Source organism: Vicia villosa, linkage group LG7, assembly GCF_029867415.1.
Source record: "Vicia villosa cultivar HV-30 ecotype Madison, WI linkage group LG7, Vvil1.0, whole genome shotgun sequence".
Classification (NCBI taxonomy): domain Eukaryota; kingdom Viridiplantae; phylum Streptophyta; class Magnoliopsida; order Fabales; family Fabaceae; genus Vicia; species Vicia villosa.
In genome coordinates this window covers 10,343,791-10,370,817 of record NC_081186.1, presented here as the reverse complement: position 1 = coordinate 10,370,817, position 27,027 = coordinate 10,343,791, and the positions used below count along the sequence as shown (strand labels likewise).

Sequence of the window (27,027 nt, the reverse complement as noted above, 5' to 3'; positions counted from 1 at the left end):
CATTGTATAAAGTATATAGCAGATAATGCTTCACTTATTGCCTTATCCCAATGAACTTTCCAACATACCCCATTAATATTATATCTGTTTGTTTCATAACAGCTGTTATCACTTGAGTAATGTGAATCCATACAGTTTTATATTGTAGAATTCATACAGTTTAATATTGTAATTGGAATTGATCTAATTCGTAGCTAACTTTAGGAAATATGGTAGAAACTAATGAACAAACCAGTCATACTAACTCTTCTATTGCTAGACAAAGTAGAAGACTTAGAATGAAGGAGAAGAGAGATGCCCAATGCACTGAATCAGATCATTCTCGAAACTTGGTAGATAAAACTGATGTAAGTGATGCAAGGAGGAAAAGAAGGTTGATATTGCAAAATAAGAAATCATCCTGTGGTCATCCTACCAGTGCCCCATCCCCAAGTACAGTCTCCCCAGTTTCTATTCCAAATGTAGAAGATAGAGCTCATTCAATTGATGCTCGCAAGAAAAGAAGGCTTATATTAGAGAATAGAAAGTTTTCTGTCATACAACCTGAAACACAGTATTCCCAAGTGCCACTGTCTAACTCCGAGGATGAATGCAGCTCATCCAATACTTCTGACTCTGAAGATGATATGGAACAAGCACCGTTAGCAGATTCAAATTTACAATGTAATATTACAAAGACTAAACATTTCAACGGCATATCAAATTTTTAGATCACTACTGACAATATGATAATTTATAAATCTGCAGAATATTCTGATATAGGGGATCAAATATGGGAATGTACATATTGTCATGCACACATGTGGCTTCAAGAACGTGCTAGTAAAACCAAAAAGGGACATGTTCCCACATTCCATCGCTATTGTCGCGGTGGTAAAATTGTTGTACCTTTACTTGAAGAGGCACCTCCACTGTTGAGACATCTGCTGTTTAACAAAACATCTACCGAGAGCAAAAATTATCGAAATAATATTCGATCATACAACTCAATGTTTTCGTTTACTTCTCCTGGAATGAAATTTGACACCACATATTCAAAGAAAGGAGGACCACCAACTTTGAGACTGCACGGTCAAACCTGTCATCGAATAGGTACTCTACTACCAGAAAATGGAGACCGTCCGCAATATGCTCAGCTATATATTTATGACACAGATAATGAAGTTACTAATAGAATGAAGTGTTTCAGGTATTTGTAATATTCCACAAATAGTTAAGGTCTTCGTGATCATTACCTATATTTTTTTTAACGTCGCATAAAATGTGCAGTGACAATACTGAAATTGACGAGAACACTGTCCATAATTTGAAGATCATGTTAGATGAGTTCAATATTCATGCAAAAGTCTTTAGAATGGCGAGGGATGTCCTGGAAGATAATGCATTCTTAGACTTAAAACTGAGGGTTATATGTGATAGACCTGAGGATGGACGCATGTATAACAGACCAACGGTTTCAGAAGTTGCTGCACTAATTGTGGGAGACATTGATTCTGCTTGTAATAGGGACATTATTATTCAAGCACGCAACGGTGGTTTGCAACGTATTGATGAGTTTCATCCAGCATATTTGGCATATCAATACCCTCTCATATTTGCGTATGGTGAAGATGGTTATAGGAAAAATATATTGCATAGATATCGCCATGAAACTGAGGTTACCCGCCAAAATCGTCAGAGCATCAAGGACTGGCTTTCATACAGGTTACAAGACCGTAGCGAGGAGGCAAAAACTTTGCTACACTCACGGCGTCTATTTCAACAGTTCTTGGTCGATGGTTATTGTATGATGGAATCTGAAAGGCTGAACTGGTTGCGAAATAATCAATCAAAATTAAAAGTGGGAAAATATAACAAGTTGACAGATGAATGCAATAACGATGATGGCAGACAACAACAAAAGCGGGGAAAGCGAGTTGTCTTGCCTTCATCTTTTGTTGGGGGAAAAAGATATATGGATCAACTGTATTTTGACGGAATGGCAATTTCAAGTAGATTGGGTTTTCCAGACCTATTCATTACATTTACTTGCAATCCAACATGGCCAGAAATTATTCGTGCCTTGTCCGAAACTGGATTACAACCACACGATCGACCCGATATTATTACTAAAGTCTTCAAAATCAAATTTGACGAACTCATTGCAGATATAACCAAAAAGCATGTTCTAGGGAAAGTTTTGGCCTGTAAGTATGCCTTTTTATGTTCTTTTAATTAATTAACCTCTTCTTCCTAAATTGAAATTACATGTTAACTAACTGGTACATTTATAGTTATGTACACTATTGAATTTCAGAAGAGGGGATTGCCACACGCACATATTTTGATTTTCTTACATCCTCAGAGCAAATACCCCACACCATCTGACATTGACAACATCATCTGTGCTGAAATACCAGACCCTGCTGTTCATCCGAGGTTGTATGCGTTGGTTAAGTCTAACATGATGCACGGCCCATGTGGAGTGGCGCGCACGACATTAACCTGTATGAAAAATGGTAAATGCTCTAAATACTTCCCAAAGAAGTTTAATGAGGAAACTATTGTTGATGCAGAAGGTTATCCCCTTTATAGGAGAAGATCAAAAACCCACGTTATTGAAAAAAATGGTATCACATTGGACAACCGTCATGTGGTACCTTATAACAAAAGATTTCTCCTCAAATATAACGCACATATAAACATGGAATGGTGTAACCAGAGCACTTCAATCAAATATCTTTTCAAATACATTAGCAAAGGCTATGACATAATAACAGCTTCGGTGTCAACCAACAACAATGAACCGGTTGATGAAATAAAACAATACTTAGATTGCAGATATATCTCACCATGTGAAGCATGCTGGAGAATTTACTCCTTTCACATACATGGTAGAAGACCGGCAGTTGAACGTATGTTTTATCACTTGGTAGGCGAAAAGGCTGTTTACTACACTGATCACGATCGAATGGAAAATGTATTGGAGAATGCAAGTGTTACTGATTCCATGTTTACTGGTTGGCTATCTGCGAACTCAAAGTATACTGAGGCACAGTCACTCACTTATGGTCAATTTGTATCTAAGTTTGTTTACCACAAAAAAGAAAGGGAGTGGAGGCCCCGCAAAAAGGGATTCACCATTGGAAGATTGATATGGGTTCCACCAACAACAGGTGAACTTTTTTACCTGCGGATGATGTTGACGGTAGTCAAGGGACCAAAAAGTTATGAAGAAATTCGCAAGGTCGGTAATACCCAGTATGAAACATTTAGAGATGCATGCTTTGCCATGGGATTTCTGGAAGATGACAAAGAATATATTGGTGCACTCAAAGAGGCCAGTGAATGGGGCTCTGGACATTTTGTCCGAAAACTATTTGTGGTGATGCTATTGTCAGGTGCTGTTAATCGCCCAGCACACGTTTGGAAGGAATCATGGCAGCTGTTATCTGATGGTGTCCTACATGCTCAAAGGCAATTGGCTTTAAATACAGGTTTTTAAGAGTTTAAATTTAAACAATATTTACTAAATTATTGTTGCAGTTATATTATCTATGACTCTCTCTCTCTCTCTCTATATATATATATATAAATGGATCTCTTCTATTAGCCAATGCATAATTTTCTTATTTAAAATGTTGAAAAACAGAATTGGTTCTCACAGATGCCGAATTGCAACATTTGACCCTGATTGAAATAGAAAAGCTGCTTCAAGAAAATAAAAGGACACTAAAAGATTTCAAACTAATCCCTTATCCAGATGGATATGTTCTGCAACAATTAGGTAATAGACTGATATATGACGAACGCAATTATAACATTGCCAAAACAAAGACAGAATTCACAAATCTCTTTCATGGACTTACAGGTAAACCATTGAAATTATTATTAACTAAATTTTATAATACTATATCATTAGTTATGCTATTGAAGAAAACCAATTTTATGAAAGACCTTAATGATAACCTTGACCCAGATGAACAGACAACGATGTATCAAAAAATTATGCGCGCAGTTGAGTCTCAGAATGGTGCACTCTTCTTCCTACATGGTTACGGTGGAACCGGTAAGACATACATGTGGAGAACACTGGCGGCAACATTAAGGTCGAAGCATGATATATGTCTAACAGTCGCAACCAGTGGTATAGCGTCATTATTGTTGCCAGGAGGTCGAACTGCACATTCAAAATTTAAGATACCAGTGCCAACGCTCGATAATTCTACTTGCAAAATTGAGTACAATGATGATGTGGGAGACCTGCTTAGACAAACTAAACTAATTATTTGGGATGAGGCTCCAATGGCACACAAGCATACGTTTGAGGCACTTGATAGAACGCTCAGAGACGTAATGTCTAAATACGGTAACTCAAAGGAGATGTTTGGTGGAAAAGTTGTTGTGTTTGGAGGTGATTTCAGGCAGATTTTACCTGTTGTCCCTCGAGGAAGCCGTTCGGATATTGTACATTCTGCCATAAATGCGTCTTACATATGGAATTCTGTTCAAGTGTTAACATTAACCAAAAACATGCGGCTCCAATCTGGACCGACCGAAGATGATAAAGATGAAATGCGACAGTTTTCTGAATGGTTGTTAAGAATTGGCGAAGGAAAAGTATCTGAGCCCAATGACGGTGTTACAGATTTTGAAATTCCACCTGACCTGTTGATAACACAATTCGAAGACCCAATCGTCGCCATTGTTGATGCTACATATCCTGACTTAATTCACAATTTTCATTCAATCCAATACCTTAAGGGTCGAGCAATTCTGGCTTCAACATTAGAAATTGTGGAACAAATAAACAATCATATCCTTGACTTAATCCCAGGTCTACAACTCTCTCACTACACTTTACGAAAAACAACTTCTCATATTAATTTCACTTAACTCATTATATTCTTCATACAGGAGACATGCGGGATTACTACAACTCCAATACTGTTGATAAGTCCGAAATCAATGACGACACAGTGGTAAATATCCTAACTCCAGAATTTCTCAGTTCCCTCCGTACATTTGGTTTGCCTACCCATCATTTAAAGTTAAAGGTTGGAACACCAATTATGCTCATGAGGAATATTGATCAGTCAGAAGGACTATGTAATGGAACAAGGTTGATAGTAACAAAATTGGGGACACATGTTATTGAAGCTTCGATAATAGCTGGAAATAACTGTGGCAATCGGGTGTACATCCCACGAATGGATATGTCACCTTCCCAATCCCCATGGCCGTTCAAGCTCAACAGAAGACAGTTCCCCATTATAGTGTCATATGCCATGACAATTAACAAATCCCAAGGACAGTCTTTGGATACTGTTGGTCTATACCTACCAAGGGATGTTTTTACACATGGACAAATATATGTTGCACTATCAAGAGTGACAACAAAATAAGGAATCAAGATATTAATACATGATCAACATGCAAAAGTTAAAACAACAACTACAAATGTAGTTTACAAGGAGATCTTTGACAATATATAATTCCTGTATTTGTTGCTTTTATTATACTGATTGTTACATCAACACTAAAAAACTTCAAAAGCAATTATAGTGATAGCTGCCAGTTACTGCAATATACTATCCGGGAAACCTATAAACGTAACATATTGCACAACGACATCGGACATCAACTCTAAATACAATACATTCACCGGCATCGATTTTATGACATCTACAAAACATATCCCACCCAGGACCTAACTCAGTATTGTAAGGATCATGAATGTTTGACAGTTTCATTGTTGTGGGCATACCGCTGTCCCCACACAAAACAAGGGCTTCATACCCACAACTTCCCAAGATTCTTGCAGTATTTAACCCCAACTTCTGCAATACAAACACAAACTGTTAAATCACACAATTACTTCATTAAACCTTAACCCAAAAAATTGAAAAGTATTAGAATAAGTTACTAAACTAATTTTCCATCATTTAATGAAGACTGAGAAACTGTTACAACAAACGAATGAATGTTGTCATCAAATGTGTATCGGCTGTGAAAGTACGGTAAATCCACCCAATCTCCCACTTCTTTAAACCTGTTTATTCCAAAATTATTGTCCCCATAATAACCAAATTCAACAATAACGCCCACAGGAAAAGCATAATATGCTTCTAACAAGCACCAACCACTTATTATCATCGGATGATCGCCAACTTTATTAAAGATCAACTCATGGTGGACACCTTGGTTGTTGAGCACTGTCCAAACTTTGTTTATTTCGTCATTGTAATTCAGTGTGAATTCTGGATCAATTTCAGGATACATCTTGAAATTTACAATACTTAATTTATGAGTCGAGACAATTTTAACATAATAAACAACATAATACCAATACTTAATTACACAAGAAACTGCTGTACATACCTGTGAACATACTTTCGCAATTAAAAAACAGTCAATCTGTCTGGAATGAATGAGAGTTCCTGTTTTATCCATTTAGTAGAAACCAAAGACACAACTTATGTTTGTATGATACTCAAAACACTGCAAACTATACCTGATTCAATGCGGTTTTTGGTCTTTTATATAACAACAAACATATATGGTATCAATATTGTAACATTCACATTTAATTTCGGTTATAAAGATTCATTAAAAACTATCTTATAAAACACATCTATTAATATAATAACCACAAAATAAACTTAATATTACATATAAAATATTATAGGACTTATCCAACAACTGACATGAAACATAAAGATAAGTCTTAAAATTCCATCAAACATAAAACAAACACGGCCCCACCACTAATACATAACTATTGTCACACCATCATTACTAAAACTATCATTACATAACACACTCATATTTCAACTGCATTATCCACAACGAGATCGGTTGACCACTGCCACAGCTACCATTTGTGTCCCAGGTTGCACTGATGAACAAGGTTTATCGCATATTACAAACCTCAGCCGGTCACCATCTTGAATGCCTCCTTCCTTAATAAAATCGCACCAACCCTTCCAAAGATATCTCTCAACTTCATACTCCCTCTTGGAATAATGAAGCTCACACTTGAATACCCTTTTGAAGTCAGAATCACGAAACAAGACGCGCGTATAGCGCTTGTCCAAGCAGTTGCGGACGACTTCTTGAGGAAATTGGTGCAACAATAGCATGTAATATATCATCTTTAACCATACAACTTAAATAGAAGTAGGGGAAATTCAAAAAAAAGAGTCTTTGAAAAAACTTAACCCAAACATAACTAACTTAATATACTTACAAGCACATTTTCAGAAGCTACTTTGACAGAATCAATAACCTTACACCAGGAATAGTATTTGTATCCATCCTCTTCCTTCGTATCAATGGATTCCACCCTTCTGCTCCTCTTTTCTTTTGCAATCATAACAGGAGAAGACCTCCTGTTAGCCACATCTCCACTCCCCAAACTGTTATCATGTTTCCCATCAGTCAAACTTTCAACCACAACCTCTTTCCCAGTTATTTGACTCCATAAACGAGCACTTCTTCTAGGACCACTGCCAGACGTCACATTAACCTCACTCCCAATGTTCAGCAATTCCCAACTTCTTTTCCATTCTTTCTGAATTCGCCTCTCCTCCAACACCCTCTTTATGCGATATTCATTTTTGAGCATATCCCATGTTTCATCAAATTTCATCTTCCCTGCATTCCTGCTGAACAGAGACTAATCAGAATCAGTATATAATTTCGAATAAAACATGAATCAACGATTGAACATGCAAAAAGAAATAACAGAACGTGTATCAACATTAGCTAATTATCTCGTCTACATTACAAATCAAATTTACACGCAGGAAATCACCTTCCACCAGAAATCAGTGAACTGTTATCCCCCATTGCACTAATTCCTCAACCAAACTTCTGAAAAACTAGGCTTAAAATCTTTGAGGGCATAAACCTTATATTAAAAAGTGAAACAACGTAACGTATAGAAACAAGCACAACGTTTCCTACTTCATGTGCAGTAATATATTACTCTATTCATCACTAATGACACTAAAAGCCCATTACTACTCACCCATGACCATTCCTCTATTACAGCCACCAAAATACTTAATGTCATAATTCTCTTCAATAGAAAATTAATTCCAAACGTTAAACGTTATGTTAAAACTAATAAACAAACCTAATAAATAACTACAACAATATAAAAAACTTTACAACATAAAAATAAGTCCCAAACGAACAAATTGTCTTTCCGCTATTAGATGTAATAGTATTATTAGAACTTCTTTTTATATTAATCAAGAACACTAATATATCGGAACTTCAGCAAATAATATAATAATTCATTCAAAACATAAAAACTACCATAACGATAACACACCTATCTTATCATTTAATACATAAAAAAACTTAATTCACAATTGTTATATGATTGTTCACTGCAAGATCAAAAAAACCAGAAACTTCCCCTCTATCCCACCAAAAATTAACAACAATTAAACCAACCATACTGTTCAGGCAATACATATTACCCAAAAAATAAACACAGTCAATATTACAAGTCCAAATCCAAAACGCCCTACCCCTTCACCAACGTAACATATAGCCGTCTCGGAGGATTCTCTATGGTGAACCACAAGGTATCTCTAGTTCGGACATCCCTATCCTTTACATAGTTGTGCCATCCTCCACCCATAAATTTTCCCTCTTAAACGACTTTTCGTTACGCATTGGCCAGCCAATCTCCACATAATAACTCCTCCGAGTATCTTCATCTATAAGCTCAATCCCTCTTTGATTCCACAGCAGATAGTGTTTTGAAACACATGCAGGAAAAGACTGCAACGAAAACATATAATAGTAAAATCATTGACCCTATCCATTATATCAAAACACATAAAAACTCACAGTACTAAAGTATTACCTGCACATTAGTCTGCATGCTCTGTCCGTCTTTAACCTCAACCTTCCAACTGTGGTAAAAATCATATCCTTCATCCCCTAACTCATCACTCCCCGAATCAGAGCTACGGTCATCGACACAAGGATCCTTCAATAAATGTACAACTTTCATCTAATTTACACTATATTTTTCAAACAGACCTTCATACTCCTCATCTGAGCTAACATATCTGGAGTATCATCAAAAACATTAATGGCGGTCTTTCAAATACACAAAATAAATGTCCTAAACAGAATACTTACACAAATTTATCCTTCCTCGATTTGGCCTTCAAACACTCTCTGGCAACAGTCTCACCACTTCCCTGGCCGCCATCGGCTTCTAAACAACTACATATGAAAAACAAGCGCAATAGCATAAACACAATATCAAAACATATAAAACAAATAAAATAAGAACCCTTTAAATTCAAAACTTAATAATTTAAAATGATTTACCGCTTCATAGCACCAGCAGCGGATGTATGGACGTCTGATTTCCCAACAACAACAGCCGCTTCTCCTTCGTTATTCATTGCAATGTCATCAACGCCATCCTTAGATGAGAAACTGCATGCATACCGAAAATTATTAGCAATGTGATTCAGGCAAGGGGATAATCGGTTAATCTACAAAAATAACAAAACCACACAAATGGGTACCCAACAAAAATCGAGAACCAAAACACACATGCAAGAAGAAAGACGAAGAGTCACTGTTAGAAATGGAAAAAAAACCATAGAAGTACCTTTCATCTTCAACTATGCGGTCGGACCTACCCATTTTCGTGCTCTGCGAAGTAGAAACTAAAACGGTTCCAAAATGACAAACAACCTAGGAACCTTCTATTTCGGAAGTACTTCTAAAGTCTGTAAACAAAAGAGACAAAATGCAGTGTACCACTACTGACTCTTTGTATCCTATTATGTTTCCAAAAAGTTTCTATAACTGTTGGGATTCATTAAATATATCTTTTAACAATTATAACACACGTGATATATTTGTTATGCATGAACCCTTCATCATGTAGTACCTTATGCATTCCATTTTATTAAATAGTATAAATACAACATAGTTACATTTTGGGTACAAAAATTAATAATTTACACAATAAATTATTATTAACAGGATTAAATACAATTCAAAAAAATGGAAGCTTAAGAGGCATAAATAATCCAAATATATTAAAATAAATATTTATGAAACATCAAAAATATTGACAAAAACTTAAGGTAGACAAAGAACTATTAGTTGACCCAAATGACACGGCACCAACACGTACCCGTGCGCATGCACGGGTATCGCACTAGTTTTATTTATCATATAAGAAAGTTCACACACTATCCCATCTCTAGGCTATGCCACATCAGCAACTCTTCCCACAATAATTCACATCATTCCTTCCCATTCTTGCCTTTTGATCATTGGTTGTAATATTGTGGGCTGCGGCAGTTTCATCCTTGATCATTGAAATTCTCAGCATTCAACTTCCCCTCCATTATGATGGTGCAGTTACGATTTTTTGACTCCCTCTGCCCATCCACGTTCCAAACGGTTTGCACCCATAAATGGCCTCATGTAGTGCTTTACATATATATATGTACCAGTCTTTTGTGATTACTCAACTGTGTGTTCTGTGTTTTTGCATCATCATGGCTAGGCTTGTGGAAACAATATCAAACATCAACGATGGAAAAGAGCTTTGGAAGATTGCTGTTAGGATTCACCACAGATGGAATGTTGTTTCGAATAACAAGGAACATTTCGAAATGATATTTGTAGACAAATCTGTAATTGTCATAATTATGATTTACGTATGGTTTTTCCCTATTATGTGTGATCGATAATGGCTAACGTTTTTTGGTTTCTGTCACAGGGTGATGATATTCATGTTGTTGCTCCAGCACCGCATGTGTCGGTGTTCAAGGAAAAATGTCTATGAGGTCATACCTATACTGTATCTAATTTTAAGGTAGTTGCGAATGTTCAGGCATTTAAGGCGTCAGGCCATAAACATATTATAAAGTTTACTGCTGGAACTTCTGTTGGCGATAAAGACAAGCATGACATACCGCCGAAGCCGATTGTTTTTACAAGTTTTTCAGACATCATAACAGGGAACTTTGTCAAAGATGTCCTGCTCAGTATATGATTTTTGACCCTGTTTATTTTCTTGATTTTACATGGTTTTGGATTTCTATGTAATTTATATGTTTATTTCAGACGTCATTGGAATGGTGGACAGTATTGGTTATGCACAGACTAATTCTGGTGCAAAGAAGCAACAAATAAATATGGTGTTGCGTGATCACATGTTTCTTCTTTGAATGCTTAGGACTCTCCTATTTTCCAATAATTTGTTATATGCTAATTTTTTGTCATTATGGTTTAGCAACAACATGGTGAACTCTACTCTTTGGGAATCATATGCGGATCAGTTCACGAGGTTTAACAAAGAAATGGTTGATGCATCACTTCCTACAATTGTGTTGCTCCAGTATGCCAAATTCAAAGAAGAAGGTTACTTCATCACATATAAATGGCATTTTAAAGCAAATTCCCATATAAATAACTGACAATTCTAATTTATCTGTGCAGGAAAGTTTCCTCTGTCTGTAACAAACACCTATAATGTGACTGTTTTATGTGTTGATCCTGACTTCCCTCTCATGAAAGACTTTTTAGACAAGTATGTTGTTACTGTTATCCCTTTTTGTTTCATTGCTTTATTTAGGCCTATGTTAACTTTGTAATTTTCTGCAGAATGCCCAAAGAAAGCATAGTAACTTTATCTGATCAGCTTGGATCAAATTCCTATTTATCCTCGCATAATTCTAAAAATACTCAGCTTTCTCCCATGCAAAAATTGTTGTCGAAGGCTGTGGTTCTACCTATTGCTGACATTATTCAACTGAGGGATGTATGTGTTTGTATTGTTTCATAGTATATTTGACCCATCACAATTTGAGGTGATAATCAATAATATAATCTACTCTTTGTCCAGATTACATTTTGTGCTACTGTCGCTACCACAAAATTATTGGTCGCCTCTCCATTTGGATGGTACTATCGTGCCTGCCATATGTGTCAATCTATAGCACGGGGCGACAAAGCTCCCTTTGAGTGTGAGGCTGGTCATGAAACCATGGCTGAAATCTATAGGTTTTTGTTCTTATCATCTAACCTATGTTGTTAACGTCATGTTTATATCAGTCTGTTTGTTGTGGCTATTCTAACGGTAAGGTTTCTTATGATGTTTCAGGTATAAGATTGAGATTGAAGTTGCACATGGCGGTAACAGTTGCAATTTTGTCTTCTGGAACAAAGAATGTGAAATACTCTTGGGGTTATCTGCAGCTCAACTTCGTGACACTATGATCAAGGTTTTATACTTTTTTATAAACACATAGAAGAATGTACTTTTGCCGTGGTATGTCTCCACTAATGCTGCTACTTCTTTATATAGGCCGGAATTACTGATCCGTTGGAGTTCCCATTAGCCCTTGATGAGAAGTTGAATATGGAAATGGCTATGAAGGTTAAGTGGCATCCACACTGGAAGAACTGTCTAGTCGTTATGCTTATAAAAAACGACCCTTTGTCCAACAACTTAAGGAAAATTGGGGAAACAATGAGGTACATTCTTATAAAGTATTATTCATTTTATAATAGATTTAATGATATTATAATGAACCTGCCACTAATCTTGCTTTTGGTTTCCTAACTACAAAGGAACCTACTCCAATCCAAACAATAATATCAGAGGCTGTGAAGGTACAAATTTTAAATTCTGTATGCGTGCCTTTTTTGCTTTCTGCCAGTATATTAATCTATATGACTATGTTTAACTTTCTACATATTAAAGAGAGTGTTGATGAGGCCAAGACAGTTGCACTTGAAGACTGTGAAGTAGTTACTATGAGAAAATGTTATGCATTTACTTTTCTTACATTTGTGTTGATAATCATGAATTAACTTTTTCGAACTTAACTTCAGGACATTGAAATTACTTCTGAGCACAAACCGGATGCTGTCACCCCTGGTGGTAAGAGGCATTTTCCTGGTGCATCAACAGAGTCAACAACTTTGGAAGGATTATGCGATGGAGAACTGTCATCAAACAAGCTAAAGAAGATAATTAAACTGGAGAAGGATGATTAGATCTGTTATTAGAAACTGTGTGTACTTTTCTTCTGTTTTTGTTCGGCAAATAAGTTTTTAGTTTCGTTCCTTTTTAAGGATGTGTGCGATTTGTTTCTTTGTTCTAAGTATTTTATGAATTGTTCCGATTTCAGTTCTGTCATGGATTCATTATATAATAATGCAGAGTGTTTACTATTCAAATGATTATCGATTGTATTAACAATTATTGTGTTTCTGATATTTGTCATACATCATTCTATCTGTTGAAGATTAGAAACATTGTTATTAGAATTGAAACTTACTTTATTCTTATTCTAACATAAGAGATTATAAAAAGTGATGCCATGTACCTAATTAAATATCATGTTGAATGTTCTTCTACATATACTGAAATTCATTGTTACCGAACATGAAAAGAGGAAACGACGGTTGTATGAAATGATTCTTTTGACATAAAGTATTTTAGTAGATTTTGAATCTATAGACAGTTTAAAGCTGTGCATAATCTAATATCACAGGAAAACTTCTGTTACAAACCATACATTATAATCTGGAAACAGTTAGCAGTACATTTTCACAAAGGTCATATGTAACTATGTTCCAATTTTGTCTACGGATATTACAAAATAAACTTCTTAGTACTTATACAAATTACATTGTAACCCAAAAAATATTCCCAATACATAATATAACAACTAAAGTTTTCACATATGACAAAATTAACTACCAACAAAACCTAATTCATGATCTTTCAACCTTCACATAAATATACGGAGAGAAACGTAGCATACTCCACACGATTGTATCGCCATTACACAACTTGAGAGATTCAGAGAATTTTTACCATCCTAAGGCCATGTACTTTTCATATTGTTGAGTTACGTTCTTTCGAACAGCTTTATGCACATGACAGGTTACAATATTCTTTGTCTTCACATCCACCAGATTGATTTCTTCTTGAAACACCCGAATGCATCTTCTGGCGATTTCCCGAGGAAAATGCTGCATACAGGAAAAAGGCATAGTTACTCACATGAGAAACATTATTTGCATGGTCGATAACCTGAAAATTGTACTCAGATGCTAGGCCTACCATGACATTCTGCTGTGTGGATTTAGCATTTGTGACGTGAGTCTTCCAAATAAATTTGTGAGCGCCTGTAGAGCAGTCTACGATAATATCAGTCTTGACCTTTGATTTTTTCCACACTTTTTGTTTTCCTTTCTTACTCTGTTTTGATCCGCTTGCTTCACCGACTTTTGAAACCCTCATTTCAGTTGTGTTCATCTCTGTTGTTTCTTCTTTTACCTTTCTAACAACTGCATTATGACTCCTCTGATCATGTACTATATTTTCTGTGCCTATATCAAGAGTTGACATAGTGGGGACGACATTTACGTGACATCGTTTTTCCCTGCGTTTGGTTGCCTTCTTAGCATCATAGCCTGTCTCAGCAACTAATTCTCCTATGATTTCTAACGCTTCTTCATTACTGATTACGCTACAAAAATATATTTGCATAAAACACACATTAACTATGGTTTACTAAGCAGGATGAATATTCACAAACAAATATCGAACATCATGCACAGTAACAGTGAATGAAAACTATATCCATACATTTTACAACCAAAGTGTTAGAAGAATTAGAGATTAATATATATACAATTTGATTTCGCAATAAATAGCATACAGAATGGAAAGTATATGTTTCTTCGTTTTTATTATGGCACTAACATATTATGTAGGGCAATTGGAAAATCAAATAAAACAATTGTTCATACCTCAAATTGTTATCATCATCGGAAGGAATCCGACCAGAACAACCTCCCTGGGAACTTGCCATCATAAAAAACCCTAATAAGCAGATGACCCTTTCGATAACAATTTATGTTCAATGCAAGAGAAAACAACCTTATGAAGTCAACTTTGTACATGCAGATAATCGGGAAACTGTTCATTTTGTATTTTATTATAATATTTTATTTACTTACATTGTTTTTAAAGGTGTAACACATTCACCCAATAAAAAAATAGTATTACTATATATCATTTAAATAAATATACTTTTTACACATACTATAATTACTGTGTTGTTGATGCATGAGGTAACCTTTGTTCTAATTTAAATGTATAACTGCCTTCTCTTCGTATTCAGTTCCAACTCCATATATGCAACTTTAAATGGCCAAGAGATTTTTGAGTTTTCAACAGCTTCATTGCCTCCTCATTCTGTAACAGTCTCCATTTAGTGTTCTTTTGTTTTGTATAGCATGCTATCTGTAAGATAAGGCTATTTACTAAACATATAGAAATCAATATTATTTGTAATATTTTCCATACTTTTCTTTTTATGATGGTGACAACTGTTGGGGAGTGCTTCTGCAACATCACTTGCCAGAAATAGGAGAAAACTTATACTAAAAGCAAAAAGAAAATATTGAAGCGGGATCACAACAGATAACCTCACTTCCCATTTACATGTAGTTCACTCATCTCCAGTAGCAGTTGAATCTACTGCTAAAACTGCCATGGCTAGAAAGCGGAGGAAGATAATCTTGGATAACAGAAAAAGAATAAGAAATTTAATGCCCACTGAAGTTGATGATACTAAAAATACAAATTCAAAGCGCAGGACGTCAAAGAATGTGGTTGGGATTTCCAATAACAGGGTTTTTCTGAATGACATAATGAATCACGCATCCACCTCAACTGGTGAAAGGTCCAGTGATTTCATACGGTCTGATATTCCACTTGACTCACATTATCGCAACAATGATGGATCCAACTCGGACAATAATTTAAATTCGCCTAATAGTTCAGAATATGATGATCATGCAGATCCTGAACCTTTACAAGATCCCCATCTCCAAGGTATATTCCATATGTTACAGTTATGGGAAAGTCATTAACTTTTATGGTGACCATGAAACTACTCAATATTGTGTTTAATAGAATTAATTATCTTGCTGTTTTTATAGAATATTATGATATTAGAGACCAAAGTTATGAATGTGCTCTCTGTCAATCATGTATGTGGTACAAAGAAAAAGTGGACAGAAATAGGACAACAACAGTTCCTCGATTCCATAGTTGCTGCCGTGGGGGAAAAATTGTTCTGCCATTCCTTGATGAACCTCCAAAACTGTTGCAACATCTTCTGTTTGATACAACAAATTCGGAGAGTAAAAACTACCAAAATAATATACGAACATACAACGCAATGTTCTCATTCACTTCCCCCGGAATGAAATTCGACACAACATACTCTAAAAGAGGAGGACCACCTAATTTGAGACTGCATGGGCAGAACTGTCATCGAATAGGGACGTTGTTGCTAGAAACTGGAAATGATCCACAATATGCTCAATTATACATCTACGATACTGATAATGAAGTTGAAAATATAATGCAATGTTTTAAGTAAGGCCGTTATGTCACCTATGCATTATTTCTTCATAAATTTATTCTCTTTACCGACTTATTCGCAACTGTTGAAAATCCGCAGGGACAACACACGCATCGCCCGACCAATTGTCAACAAACTGAAGTTAATGTTAGATGAGCACAACATCCATGCCAAGGATTTGAGAATGGAAAGGGATGTTTTAAAGACAGATTCTTTCACGGACTTAAAACTCAGGCTCATTTCTGATAGACATGAAGATGGTCGTGTTTATAACAGGCCTACCGTGTCAGAAGTTGCTGCACTCATTGTTGGTGACATTGATTCCAATGATAAAAGAGACATCTTAATTCAACGCCGTAATGGTGGTTTGCAACGAATTGATGAGTTTCATCCGACATATTTGGCATATCAATATCCTCTTATATTTCCTTATGGTGAAGATGGTTACAATAAAAACATAATGCACAAATATAGGCAGGAAACTGAAGTCGCTAAGAAAAATCGTCAGAGCATTAAGGATTGGCTTTGTTTCCTCTTACAACAACGGCGCAAAAAAGCAAAAACACTGCTTTACTCAAGACGTCTATTTCAGTAATTCTTAGTCAATGGTTATGCTATGATGGAATCTGAATGACTTAATTGGTTGAGGGATAATCAGTCTAAGTTAAGAGTAGGCAAATATAATAATTTGAGTGCTCAAACTGATGGAGATAGCAGAAATCAACGGCAGAAATGGGGAAAATGTGTGGTCTTTCCCTCGACATTTGTTGGTAGCAAGAGATACATGGATCAATTATATTTTGACGGTATGGCTATTTCAAGTCGTTTGGGATTCCCTGATTTATTTGTCACTTTTACCTGCAACCCAAATTGGCCTGAAATCAAACGAGCATTATCAGGCACTGGTCTCCAACCCCATAATCGCCCACATATCATTACAAAAGTTTTCAAAATTAAGTTTGATGCACTCATGGATGATATTACAAAAAATCATGTCGTGGGAAAAGTATTAGCATGTAAGTCGCCTCATTTAATTATGCTACACTATTATGTTGTCTTTATCCACTATAAAAATTCAACGCCAATCTAACTTTGCATTTTATAAATATGTACACCATTGAATTCTAGAAACGTGGATTGCCCCATGCACACATATTGATATTCCTACACCCCCAGAGCAAATACCCAACGCCTTCTGACATAGACAAGATTATTTCTGCTGAGATACCTGACCCGACAGTCCACCCCAATTTGTACAGGTTGGTTAAGGCACATATGATGCCCGGACCTTGCGGCCTCTCGCGACTCAACGCACAATGTATGAAGAATCGTAGATGCAGTAAATACTATCCCAAAAAGTTCATCGAACACACTATTGTTGACGCAGAAGGGTATCCGCTTTATAGAAAAAGATCAAAAACCTTCACTGTTGAAAAAAATGGAATAACATTGGACAACCGACATGTAGTCCCGTATAACACACCAGATTTCTTATGAAACACAACACACATATTAATATGGAATGGTGTAATCAGAGAACTTCAATAAAATATCTTTTCAAATATATCAATAAAGGCTATGATAGAATAACAACAGCTGTTTCAACAAATGACAATCAACCTGTTGATGAAATCCGACAATATCTCGATTGCAGGTATGTCTCCCCCAGTGAAGCATGCTGGCGTATTTACTCTTATAATATTCATGGCAGAAGACTTGCTGTCGAGTGTATGTTCTATCATTTGGTCGGGGAAAAACCTATCTACTACATAGATCATGCGCGCATGGAAAATGTTTTGGAAAATGCAAGTGTCGCTGAATCTATGTTTACTGCATGGCTGGTGGCAAATGGTTAATATGAAGAAGCACGATCATTAACTTATGGTCAATTTGTCTCCAAATATGTTTATCACAAAAAACAAAGAGAATGGAGACCATGCAAAAAAGGATTCACGATTAGACGTCTCATATGGGTTCCACCAACAACTGGTGAACTGTTTTATCTCCGCATGATGTTAACAGTGGCAAAAGGACCGACAACTTATGAAGAAGTTAGAACAGTTGGTGACCAACAATTTGACACATTTAGAGATGCCTGTTTTGCAATAGGGTTTCTTGAAGACGACAAAGAATACATAGCTGCTATAAAAGAGGCAAGTCATTGGGGAAGCGGTCATTTACTTCAAAAACTCTTTGTTGTCTGGGGCTGTTAACCGTCCTGCACATGTTTGGAAAGAAACTTGGGTCCTACTATCTGATGGTATCCTGCATGCTCAACGATAGTTGGCTTTTAATCCAGGTTTGGTATTACTCTGGTAAAATACGGAACAAAATAATTACATATGATCAATTTAAAATGACTTATCAACAATGTTATAACTCAATTCGTCATATCACTGCAAAATTAATCCTCACAGAACCACAGTTGCAAAATCTGACTTTGATACAAATTGAGGAACTCCTTCAAGCAAATAGAAGGACACTTAGGGAATTTAAACCTATTCCGTATCCTGATACCTACATTCTTCAACAATTGGGCAATAGACTGATATATGATGAGTGTAATTATGATGTTGCATCAATGAAATTCGAATTTCAAAATCTTTATGCTGCTCTTACAGGTTTCTCTTCCAGCAATTACATTAATTTTATTTTACACTTTGAAGTCAATCAATCTTTTTGATTAATACTAGTTTACATTGTGCGTTATATTTATTAGATGAGCAAAGAGCTATTTATGAAAAAATTATGCATGTTGTGGTGTCTCAGAATCCAGCCGTGTTCTTCCTTCATGGATATGGAGGTACATGAAAGACATACATGTGGAGAACACTCGCGGCAGCTTTAAGATCCAAACATGATATATGTTTAACTGTTGCAACCAGCGGAATAACATCTTTGTTACTTCCAGGAGGTAGAACTGCACATTCAAAGTTCAAGATACCAGTACCAACTATGGACAATTCTACATGCAAGGTTGAATAGAATGATGATGTTGCAGACATGCTACGACAGACTAAGCTTATAATTTGGGATGAAGCACCAATGGCACATAAGTATGCAATAGAATCACTTGACAGAACTTTGAAAGATGTTATGAGTGCAGACAAGAATTCAAAAGATGTCTTTGGTGGAAAGGTGGTTGTTTTTTGTGGTGATTTCAGACAGATTTTACTTGTCATTCCCAGAGGTAGTCGTTCCAATATTGTACACTGTGCCATAAATGCATCTTACATATGGCACTCAGTTGAGGTCTTAACATTGAAAAAAAATATGCGACTTCGGTCTGGAACAACACATACTGAAAATAACGAATTAGCACAGTTTTCAGATTGGCTCTTGAGGATAGGAGAGGGCAGAATATCTGAGCCTAATGACGACATCGCCGAAATAGAAATACCACCAGATATTTTGATAACAGAATTCGATGATCCCATTGAGGCGATTGTCAATAGCACCTACCTTGATTTCATCAATAATTTTCAATCGAATGAATACCTTAAAAGTCGGGCAATCCTGGCATCTACACTTGATACTGTTGATCAAATCAACGACCATATACTTAACTTAATGCCAGGTTATACTACAGAAATATATAAATTTGCACATTATATTTATTTGTTTTATGCTTTTACTAATTATGTCCGCACAATAATACATGGGATATTCATGACTATTATAACACAAATTCGATCGACAAGTCTGAGATTCATGACCCCACAGTGGTTGATATCCTCACACCAGAGTTTCTAAGTTCACTACGCACATCAGGTTTGCCTAACCATCACTTAAAACTAAAGGTCGGTACACCTATAATGCTCATGAGAAATATAGATCAATCTGAAGGTTTGTGTAACGGCACAAGGCTATGCATAACAAAACTGGCAACCGATGTTCTCGAAGCTTTAATAATGGGTGGAAAAGGTTCTGGAAATTTGGTTTACATACCGCGAATGGACATGTCACCATCCCAATCACCATGGCCATTCAAACTGAACAGAAGACAATTCCCTGTTATGGTTTCCTATTCCACGACAATTAACAAATCCCAGGGACAGTCACTGGATAATGTCAGTTTGTATTTACCAAGAGATGTTTTTACCCACGGCCAAATTTATGTCACATTGTCATGAGTAACAAGAAAACATGGAATCAAAATACTCATACATGATGAACATAACAAGTTCAAGGAGACAACTACAAATGTTGTGTACAGAGAAGTTTTTAACAATGTATGATTTCTTCTATAACAGATTTAGGTCAATAATTATGACAGTGAATTAATATACCTATTACTAACAGCATTTTATCTTTTACAAGATTATCTTCATATGTATCTATTTTTTTATGGTACCTTTCTCATTTAAATTATTAAGCCAACAATGTATGTATAGCAAAACATCTAAATACCAAAATCTTATATATTAAGATAAAGATGGACCTAAGTCCACCAGGGAATTACAAAATATTGATACATAGATACTTATAACAAACTTTTACATCATATTTCAACATTGTTACAAGTATCTCCTTGTTGACAGGATCCTTAATGCTGAATCCCATAGAGTCTCCATCAAGCAGGCTCCTGTCCTTGGAAAATTTGTACCAACCACGCTCCACGAACATCTGACCCTTTTCGGTACGATGAACTTCACATTCATACCTAACTTCCCTTTCCCAGTCAACCAAATCTACAAACCTTACTCCATTTAGCCAGCGACTTGCCACAACATGCTCAAGAATTTCCTACAATATTGATATAAAACAACATTAATTTTTCCCATTAAGGGTCCTAAGACAATAATCCTAAAACGAAAACTAACTTACAAGAAGACATGACTGAGCCATCTTCCCATTCAGCACATCTTTCTTCCAGATACAATATGACATCTCGACAGGCTGCTCTGCATGGCAGCTAACATCCTCACCATCAGCTTCATGGCATCTGAAACAGAATACAAACAAACAACATGACCAATAAACCGATGTGTTATCAAACCTTCTAAATAAAAACATAAAAATGTATACTCAACATAGACTGATTCAAACATACACAGAGTTATCAGAAGTGACAACTTTCCCCACCACCATTTTGTTCACCGAGTTTTCTTCACCTGCATGCAACCATATTCAGCTTTTTAGTTCAAAATATAACAGAACAACCACTCAAATGATATGTTTACCTTTACCTTTCATTGCTTGATCAACTTTTCCTTCCATCTTTTTAGAAATTCGCAGCCTACACTATTGTTTACAGAGAAATGATGACTGCTTCAGTTTTTAGTGCTTTTAACCTTCCTACACATTACTTATATAACACTCTAAATGGACTCTTCACATACCTGCTACTTTTCCACCGTCCAATAGAATTCAATGCATTTGTTCAATTAGTCTTCTTTGCATTTACATCACTTCAAAACAATTTTCATTTTATTTATATTCCTCATGAAAACACATTTACTGCCCATAACCCAATTGATGTTTCACCTCCCAATATAATATAACACATTACAACTATTTTATAACTATTTAATATTACTATATTATTGTTTAACATATACTATTAAATTGAATTTCCAATTCTTCATAAGTCTATTGTTGTATGTTCACCATTTAGATTTAATAGGCAACCATTTATAGGTCCTGTTTCACTACTTATAAAGATCATGTTTGACTACTTATAATAACCAACAATAATTAATTTAGGAACCCAATGATAATCAATTTTGATAGAGATCCTGTTTCACTACTTATAATAATCAATAATTAATTTAGAAACACAATGGTAATCAGTTTTGCAAATAAAACCATGGCAGAGTTTGCACAATCAATAAAACTTAATCCCGAAACTGATAATATTCAATTAAAAAGCAGACATAGTACCATAATTGTTAATCTTTGTTCACATACACCATTGCCAAAATTAACAATAAGAAAACAAAACCATAATTCACATACAAACCAAACTAACAAAAAACTGTCCTATTCATCCACCATCAAACATTGCCAAACCAACGACTTTATCAACGACCACCACTGCGCTCCACTGTTACCATAATATCTTCCACTGGCGGGTATCGAACCACAAAGTGCACTTTATCTCTTTCTTTCAATTCGGCTGCCCTTGCATAGTCGAACCACTCTCCGTACAAATATGTTTCCTTTCTCTTTGGCCTCTTCTTCACATTGCAGTAATATGGGTACCCGTTGTCCACATCATAGAGAACTATATGTGACATTCCAGCAAGACCACATTTGTCTATTACTTCTGCAGGAATATGCTGCACTCATTAACAAACAATATCAGTTACATTACATCTGTGTATAACAACATTGTACTAATAACTATAAACTTTACGCACTACTTACCATAACATTTGAGCAAAACTTCTTTACATCATTAACTTCACGAGTCCAGTACTCTTTTTCCAATTCCTCATATATAGAACTCATTTCCCTGAAATAAACACCACATTTACACCTCAATGCCAACACAACAACCTCAGTATACCTATTACTCTAATATATTCCCTATCACTTAAAAAAAACCTTTACCTTTCACTATCAGAAAAGATCAGTATGTATTCCTTCAAATCAGCGGTATCTGAAAATCCCGCAGAAGATGACCCTACATGATTATCCCTCCCTTTCTCCCACCTTTCACCTTCACTTTTATCCTTCAATTTATCTCCGCCTATGCTGTCGCATTTCAACAAAACTTCACCAGCATCATTTCTTTCCTTCCCTTTCACACCTTCTACACACTCTTTCAATAAATCACTTCCTATCCCATCTCCATTATTCCTTCAACACAATAACATACAACCTAATTATTTCACTAAGTTGTGAACACATTCTTTGGGAAACACATTCAAATTTGTAATGTTAAACCTGCAATATCCATTTATTTATATAACTTTACAAACATCACACACCACACTTACAATCAACATAACAGACTAAAATATAACAAAATTTCTATTATAAACTATAGTAAACATCCCACAATACCATACATTTATCAATACCTACTATCATAACATGCAAAGCCAAATAAAATTATAGGATTACCCTTTATTTTCAACAACCCTAGCAGCATCTACAAATTCAATCTTTTGGCCGAACTTAGAAACTTCACCAACATCTTTAACACGATTCAATCTGTCATAATGTTTCTTCCATTCCTCCAAAACATCCTCCCTCTCATGTGACCCACTCAGTATTCTCTCAATCGTAAGACGCTTCCACGGTGTTTGCAACTCCAACCAATCAGGTGAACTGGAATCAAAACAGCATGTCGTGGATGAAAATCTTATAATAACTTCTGTAAACAACATAAACAGAAACATATGCACATACCTCATTCGAAGAGGATACCTTCTTTCCCGTGACATGTTGTTCTTCAAACTTACCACCCAACCCTGCGTTTCTTACAGCAACGATGCCCAACACAGACTTATGAAGACACAACGTTTCCTTTGATTGCCAACACGTTGAATACTTATGAAGTCCAACGTTTCTTTTAATTTTAATTGCAACATTATGTAACATGGTCATAATAATAGGATTCTTTTATGGGCCTATTAATCCTATTAAGTCCACCAACAAAATTAGGTAATCTCCACCAAGGCTACCATCTAAGGCCCAATGAATTTTAATGGCCTATTAACTTACATATTTTAACCAACAATAAGGCCCAACATATATTTTTTACCTATTTCAAATATTTAACATTATTATATGAACTTACCCATATCTATTAATATTTTCTATCCTATTTAATTTCCCTAAAACCCAATGCGCAAGACCGACGGGTACCCGTGCGGACGCACGGGTCAGACACTAGTTTTTTTTTAAATTGGTTTTACATTAATAATAACTAATAACAAACCCATGCGTTTGCACGGGTTCTGGTACGAGACGCGAATTTGTTTCAGATATATATTTTTTAATAAAAAATATTTGATTATTCGTGAAAAAATAATAATTGAAAGTATAATTAATAAAATATTATTTTGATCAGTAACTTCATGTCCCGTTAATAATCAATATTTTGATCAATAACTTTATGTTCCGTTTCAAATGTAATTTTTTTAATTAAAATTAATAATCATTATTTGAGAAATAAATAATCAACATTAGGTAACTTCATGTACCATTAAAAAAAATATTTTGGTCAGTAATTTCATGTCCCGTTAATAATCAATATTTTGATCAATAAATTCATGTCTCATTTCAAATGTTTTTTTAATATTAGATGTATATTTTTTTAATATAAATTTTTTAAATTAAAATTAATAATTATTATTTGAGAAATAAATAATCAACATTAAGTAACTTCATGTCCCGTTAGGTATGAGCCAAATTGACATATGTATCTATGTTCAAAGAACCTCAAATAATAGAAACATAAATTTAAACGGTTATAAAATGGATTGGTTTACCCGTGAGATTGGGGTGGGACAGGAAACCTTGGCTCCTACATACCATTGCTTCTTCATAGTTGAGGTCGGACCTTTATTTGGTTTGTTCTCATGGTTCTTGATATTCTGGTATTCAAAAAGGCGTCGAACCTTTGATCCTGTGACATTTGACTTATACAGAGGCTTCACATCAATTATCCAGAGATTGCACAGATGCTACTAAGATTATATGGACATTGATCTCATGCTTTTTCATTGCATAACATCATTTCTTTACCCACTTCACTTATGAGGGATCCTAAAGTCTATTTCCAAAAAAAAAAAAGAGAGAAAAAATACAAAAAAAAAGAGAAAAAATATTATATACAAAATGAAGCTTTGATTCAAAAACAAAAAAGATAAAAGAGAAATTAAAGTGTGTGAAAAGACTTTAGGATCTCTCATAAAGGAAACATGCATTCATACTATCATGCATTTCATGGCTCTTTCAGAGATTTATGGGACCCTTTCTACTCAGATTTCAAGATCAACAACGGATTTGACTTCTCACTGCCACAAGCTCCGAGATCAACTATGGAACAACTCCGTGAGGTTTTTGACTAAGATGAGACGAGAAATGGGGATTAACATGAATCAATGTATGGAGTCTCTTCAAGTTTTTCTCTTTGACACGAAGAGTTGAGACAAGTTCCTCAGAAGCCAAATGCAAATGTTAATCTCACCTCAAGAGAAGGTCTTATGGATTCAAATTCTTATCACTCTTAAGAAGGAAACACATCATGAGAACAATTTGATCATTGAAGTCTTCAAGTTTCCAAGTATTGAATTTGACAAAAGGTTCGACCTCTTGGAGAAAAGGTTGAAAGCCATTAAAGGTCGTGACTCCTTCGAGTTAGACATTGTGTATTTGTGCCTAATGCCTGATATCAAGAGCTATAAAGGTCATTTACTCTCACTCTGATTGGTTTGGATATTGAAGCTAAAAAGGTAATCATCTCCTGTACATGTTTGGAAGTTGCTTGGGGCTCCCGATCGAGGGATAAGCAAGACGTACTCTTGTCTTGAGCACTGCATCATTCGCATTGCTCGAATCCCTTAAAGCATTACAAATTCCTTGGTGACTTCGTCAGGATCTTCTTCCGTGTGGTAATCAAGAGTGTTCTACACAATGCTTCTCATTCTCAAGGTTCTACTTCACATCTCAGTCGCCTTTTCGCGTAATTTCCTTCTCAGCGGCCTTCGCTTGTTAATAGAGACAAGAAGAATATGAGAAATAAATTGACATGATTCTATTGCCTTGTTCCCATTCGCTTCCTTATTTGTTGGAACTTCAATAGGTTAAGATTCGAGTATTGGGTCTTCTTCACCACAAGTAGATCTTCTCAATTTGATGACCATGCAAGGTACTTCCATTTGTGATGGCGATTACTACTCTAGCAACTATGCTTGGGGCTCCCGATTGAGGGATAAGCAAGACGTACTCTTATCTTGAGCATTGCATCACTCGCATTGCTCGAATCCCTAAAGTAAGGCAAAAATTTACAACTCTTGGGTAACTTCGTTGGAGTTCTCTTTTGAAGTAATCTAAAGTGTTTAGAAGAAGCACATGACAATGCTAAGTGACTACCATGCTGGAGCACAAAGCCATTCAACCGAGGATTATGTGTCGTTCACTCAAAGAGGTTTATGCATAAATTGAAGTCCCTATAAGGTCTCAAAACTGCAGGAAGTATTCAAGAGCAATAAGTCCAGACGGAGTCAAGTCTCCTCAACAATGGCGGACATTCAGTTCTTCATTGCGTTCTCATTTGTAACATTTCATTGTTTGTTTAAGCATTGCTAGCAGGTAAAAACTTGTTAATTTCTGAATGAAAATCATAATGCATTGTTTATGTTTGTCTTGAAGTAATCCATTCGTTTTCACTCATAAAATGTTTTTGGCATTACGATACCAACTTTACTAATTGCTTGCTTAGGCAAAAAGTTGAGGGAGAATGATGAAAAATAAAAATGCAAAATCTCTAACCATGTGTTTTTGAATAAAACCCTACTGAGGATGTACAAGCATTATTTCAAATCCCCAAACACCGGAGATATAAGGGAGATAGACCCTCGTCAACCCCTTTGAGCCTTGAAGTAGGAGTTTCTTTTCTAATCATAAAAACCCTTAT

The 27,027-nt window shown here is 35.6% G+C and overlaps 4 protein-coding genes across 4 annotated transcripts; all 4 read left to right on the top strand.

Annotated features, from left to right (window-relative positions):
* The first annotated feature begins 209 nt into the window (after window positions 1–209).
* LOC131618651 (uncharacterized) lies at window positions 210–5,384 on the top strand. Its single transcript, XM_058889830.1, has 7 exons — window positions 210–663; window positions 763–1,189; window positions 1,270–2,186; window positions 2,274–3,476; window positions 3,632–3,850; window positions 3,902–4,816; window positions 4,897–5,384. Exons 1-7 carry the CDS (start codon window positions 210–212, stop codon window positions 5,382–5,384), a joined length of 4,623 nt encoding a protein of 1,540 aa, XP_058745813.1.
* Window positions 5,385–10,532: 5,148 nt separating this feature from the next.
* On the top strand, window positions 10,533–13,041 carry LOC131618650 (uncharacterized). The gene is made up of 12 exons (XM_058889829.1): window positions 10,533–10,670; window positions 10,757–10,771; window positions 10,853–11,024; window positions 11,104–11,194; window positions 11,273–11,400; window positions 11,479–11,569; window positions 11,644–11,800; window positions 11,885–12,042; window positions 12,143–12,263; window positions 12,347–12,516; window positions 12,702–12,789; window positions 12,877–13,041. The coding sequence occupies exons 1-12, from the start codon at window positions 10,533–10,535 to the stop codon at window positions 13,039–13,041; spliced, it is 1,494 nt and encodes a 497-aa protein (XP_058745812.1).
* A 2,514-nt stretch (window positions 13,042–15,555) lies between these two features.
* On the top strand, window positions 15,556–17,028 carry LOC131618649 (uncharacterized). Its single transcript, XM_058889828.1, has 3 exons — window positions 15,556–15,898; window positions 16,006–16,447; window positions 16,533–17,028. The coding sequence occupies exons 1-3, from the start codon at window positions 15,556–15,558 to the stop codon at window positions 17,026–17,028; spliced, it is 1,281 nt and encodes a 426-aa protein (XP_058745811.1).
* A 1,761-nt stretch (window positions 17,029–18,789) lies between these two features.
* On the top strand, window positions 18,790–20,566 carry LOC131618648 (uncharacterized). Its single transcript, XM_058889827.1, has 4 exons — window positions 18,790–19,054; window positions 19,153–19,236; window positions 19,435–20,010; window positions 20,157–20,566. The coding sequence occupies exons 1-4, from the start codon at window positions 18,790–18,792 to the stop codon at window positions 20,564–20,566; spliced, it is 1,335 nt and encodes a 444-aa protein (XP_058745810.1).
* Window positions 20,567–27,027: the final 6,461 nt, after the last annotated feature.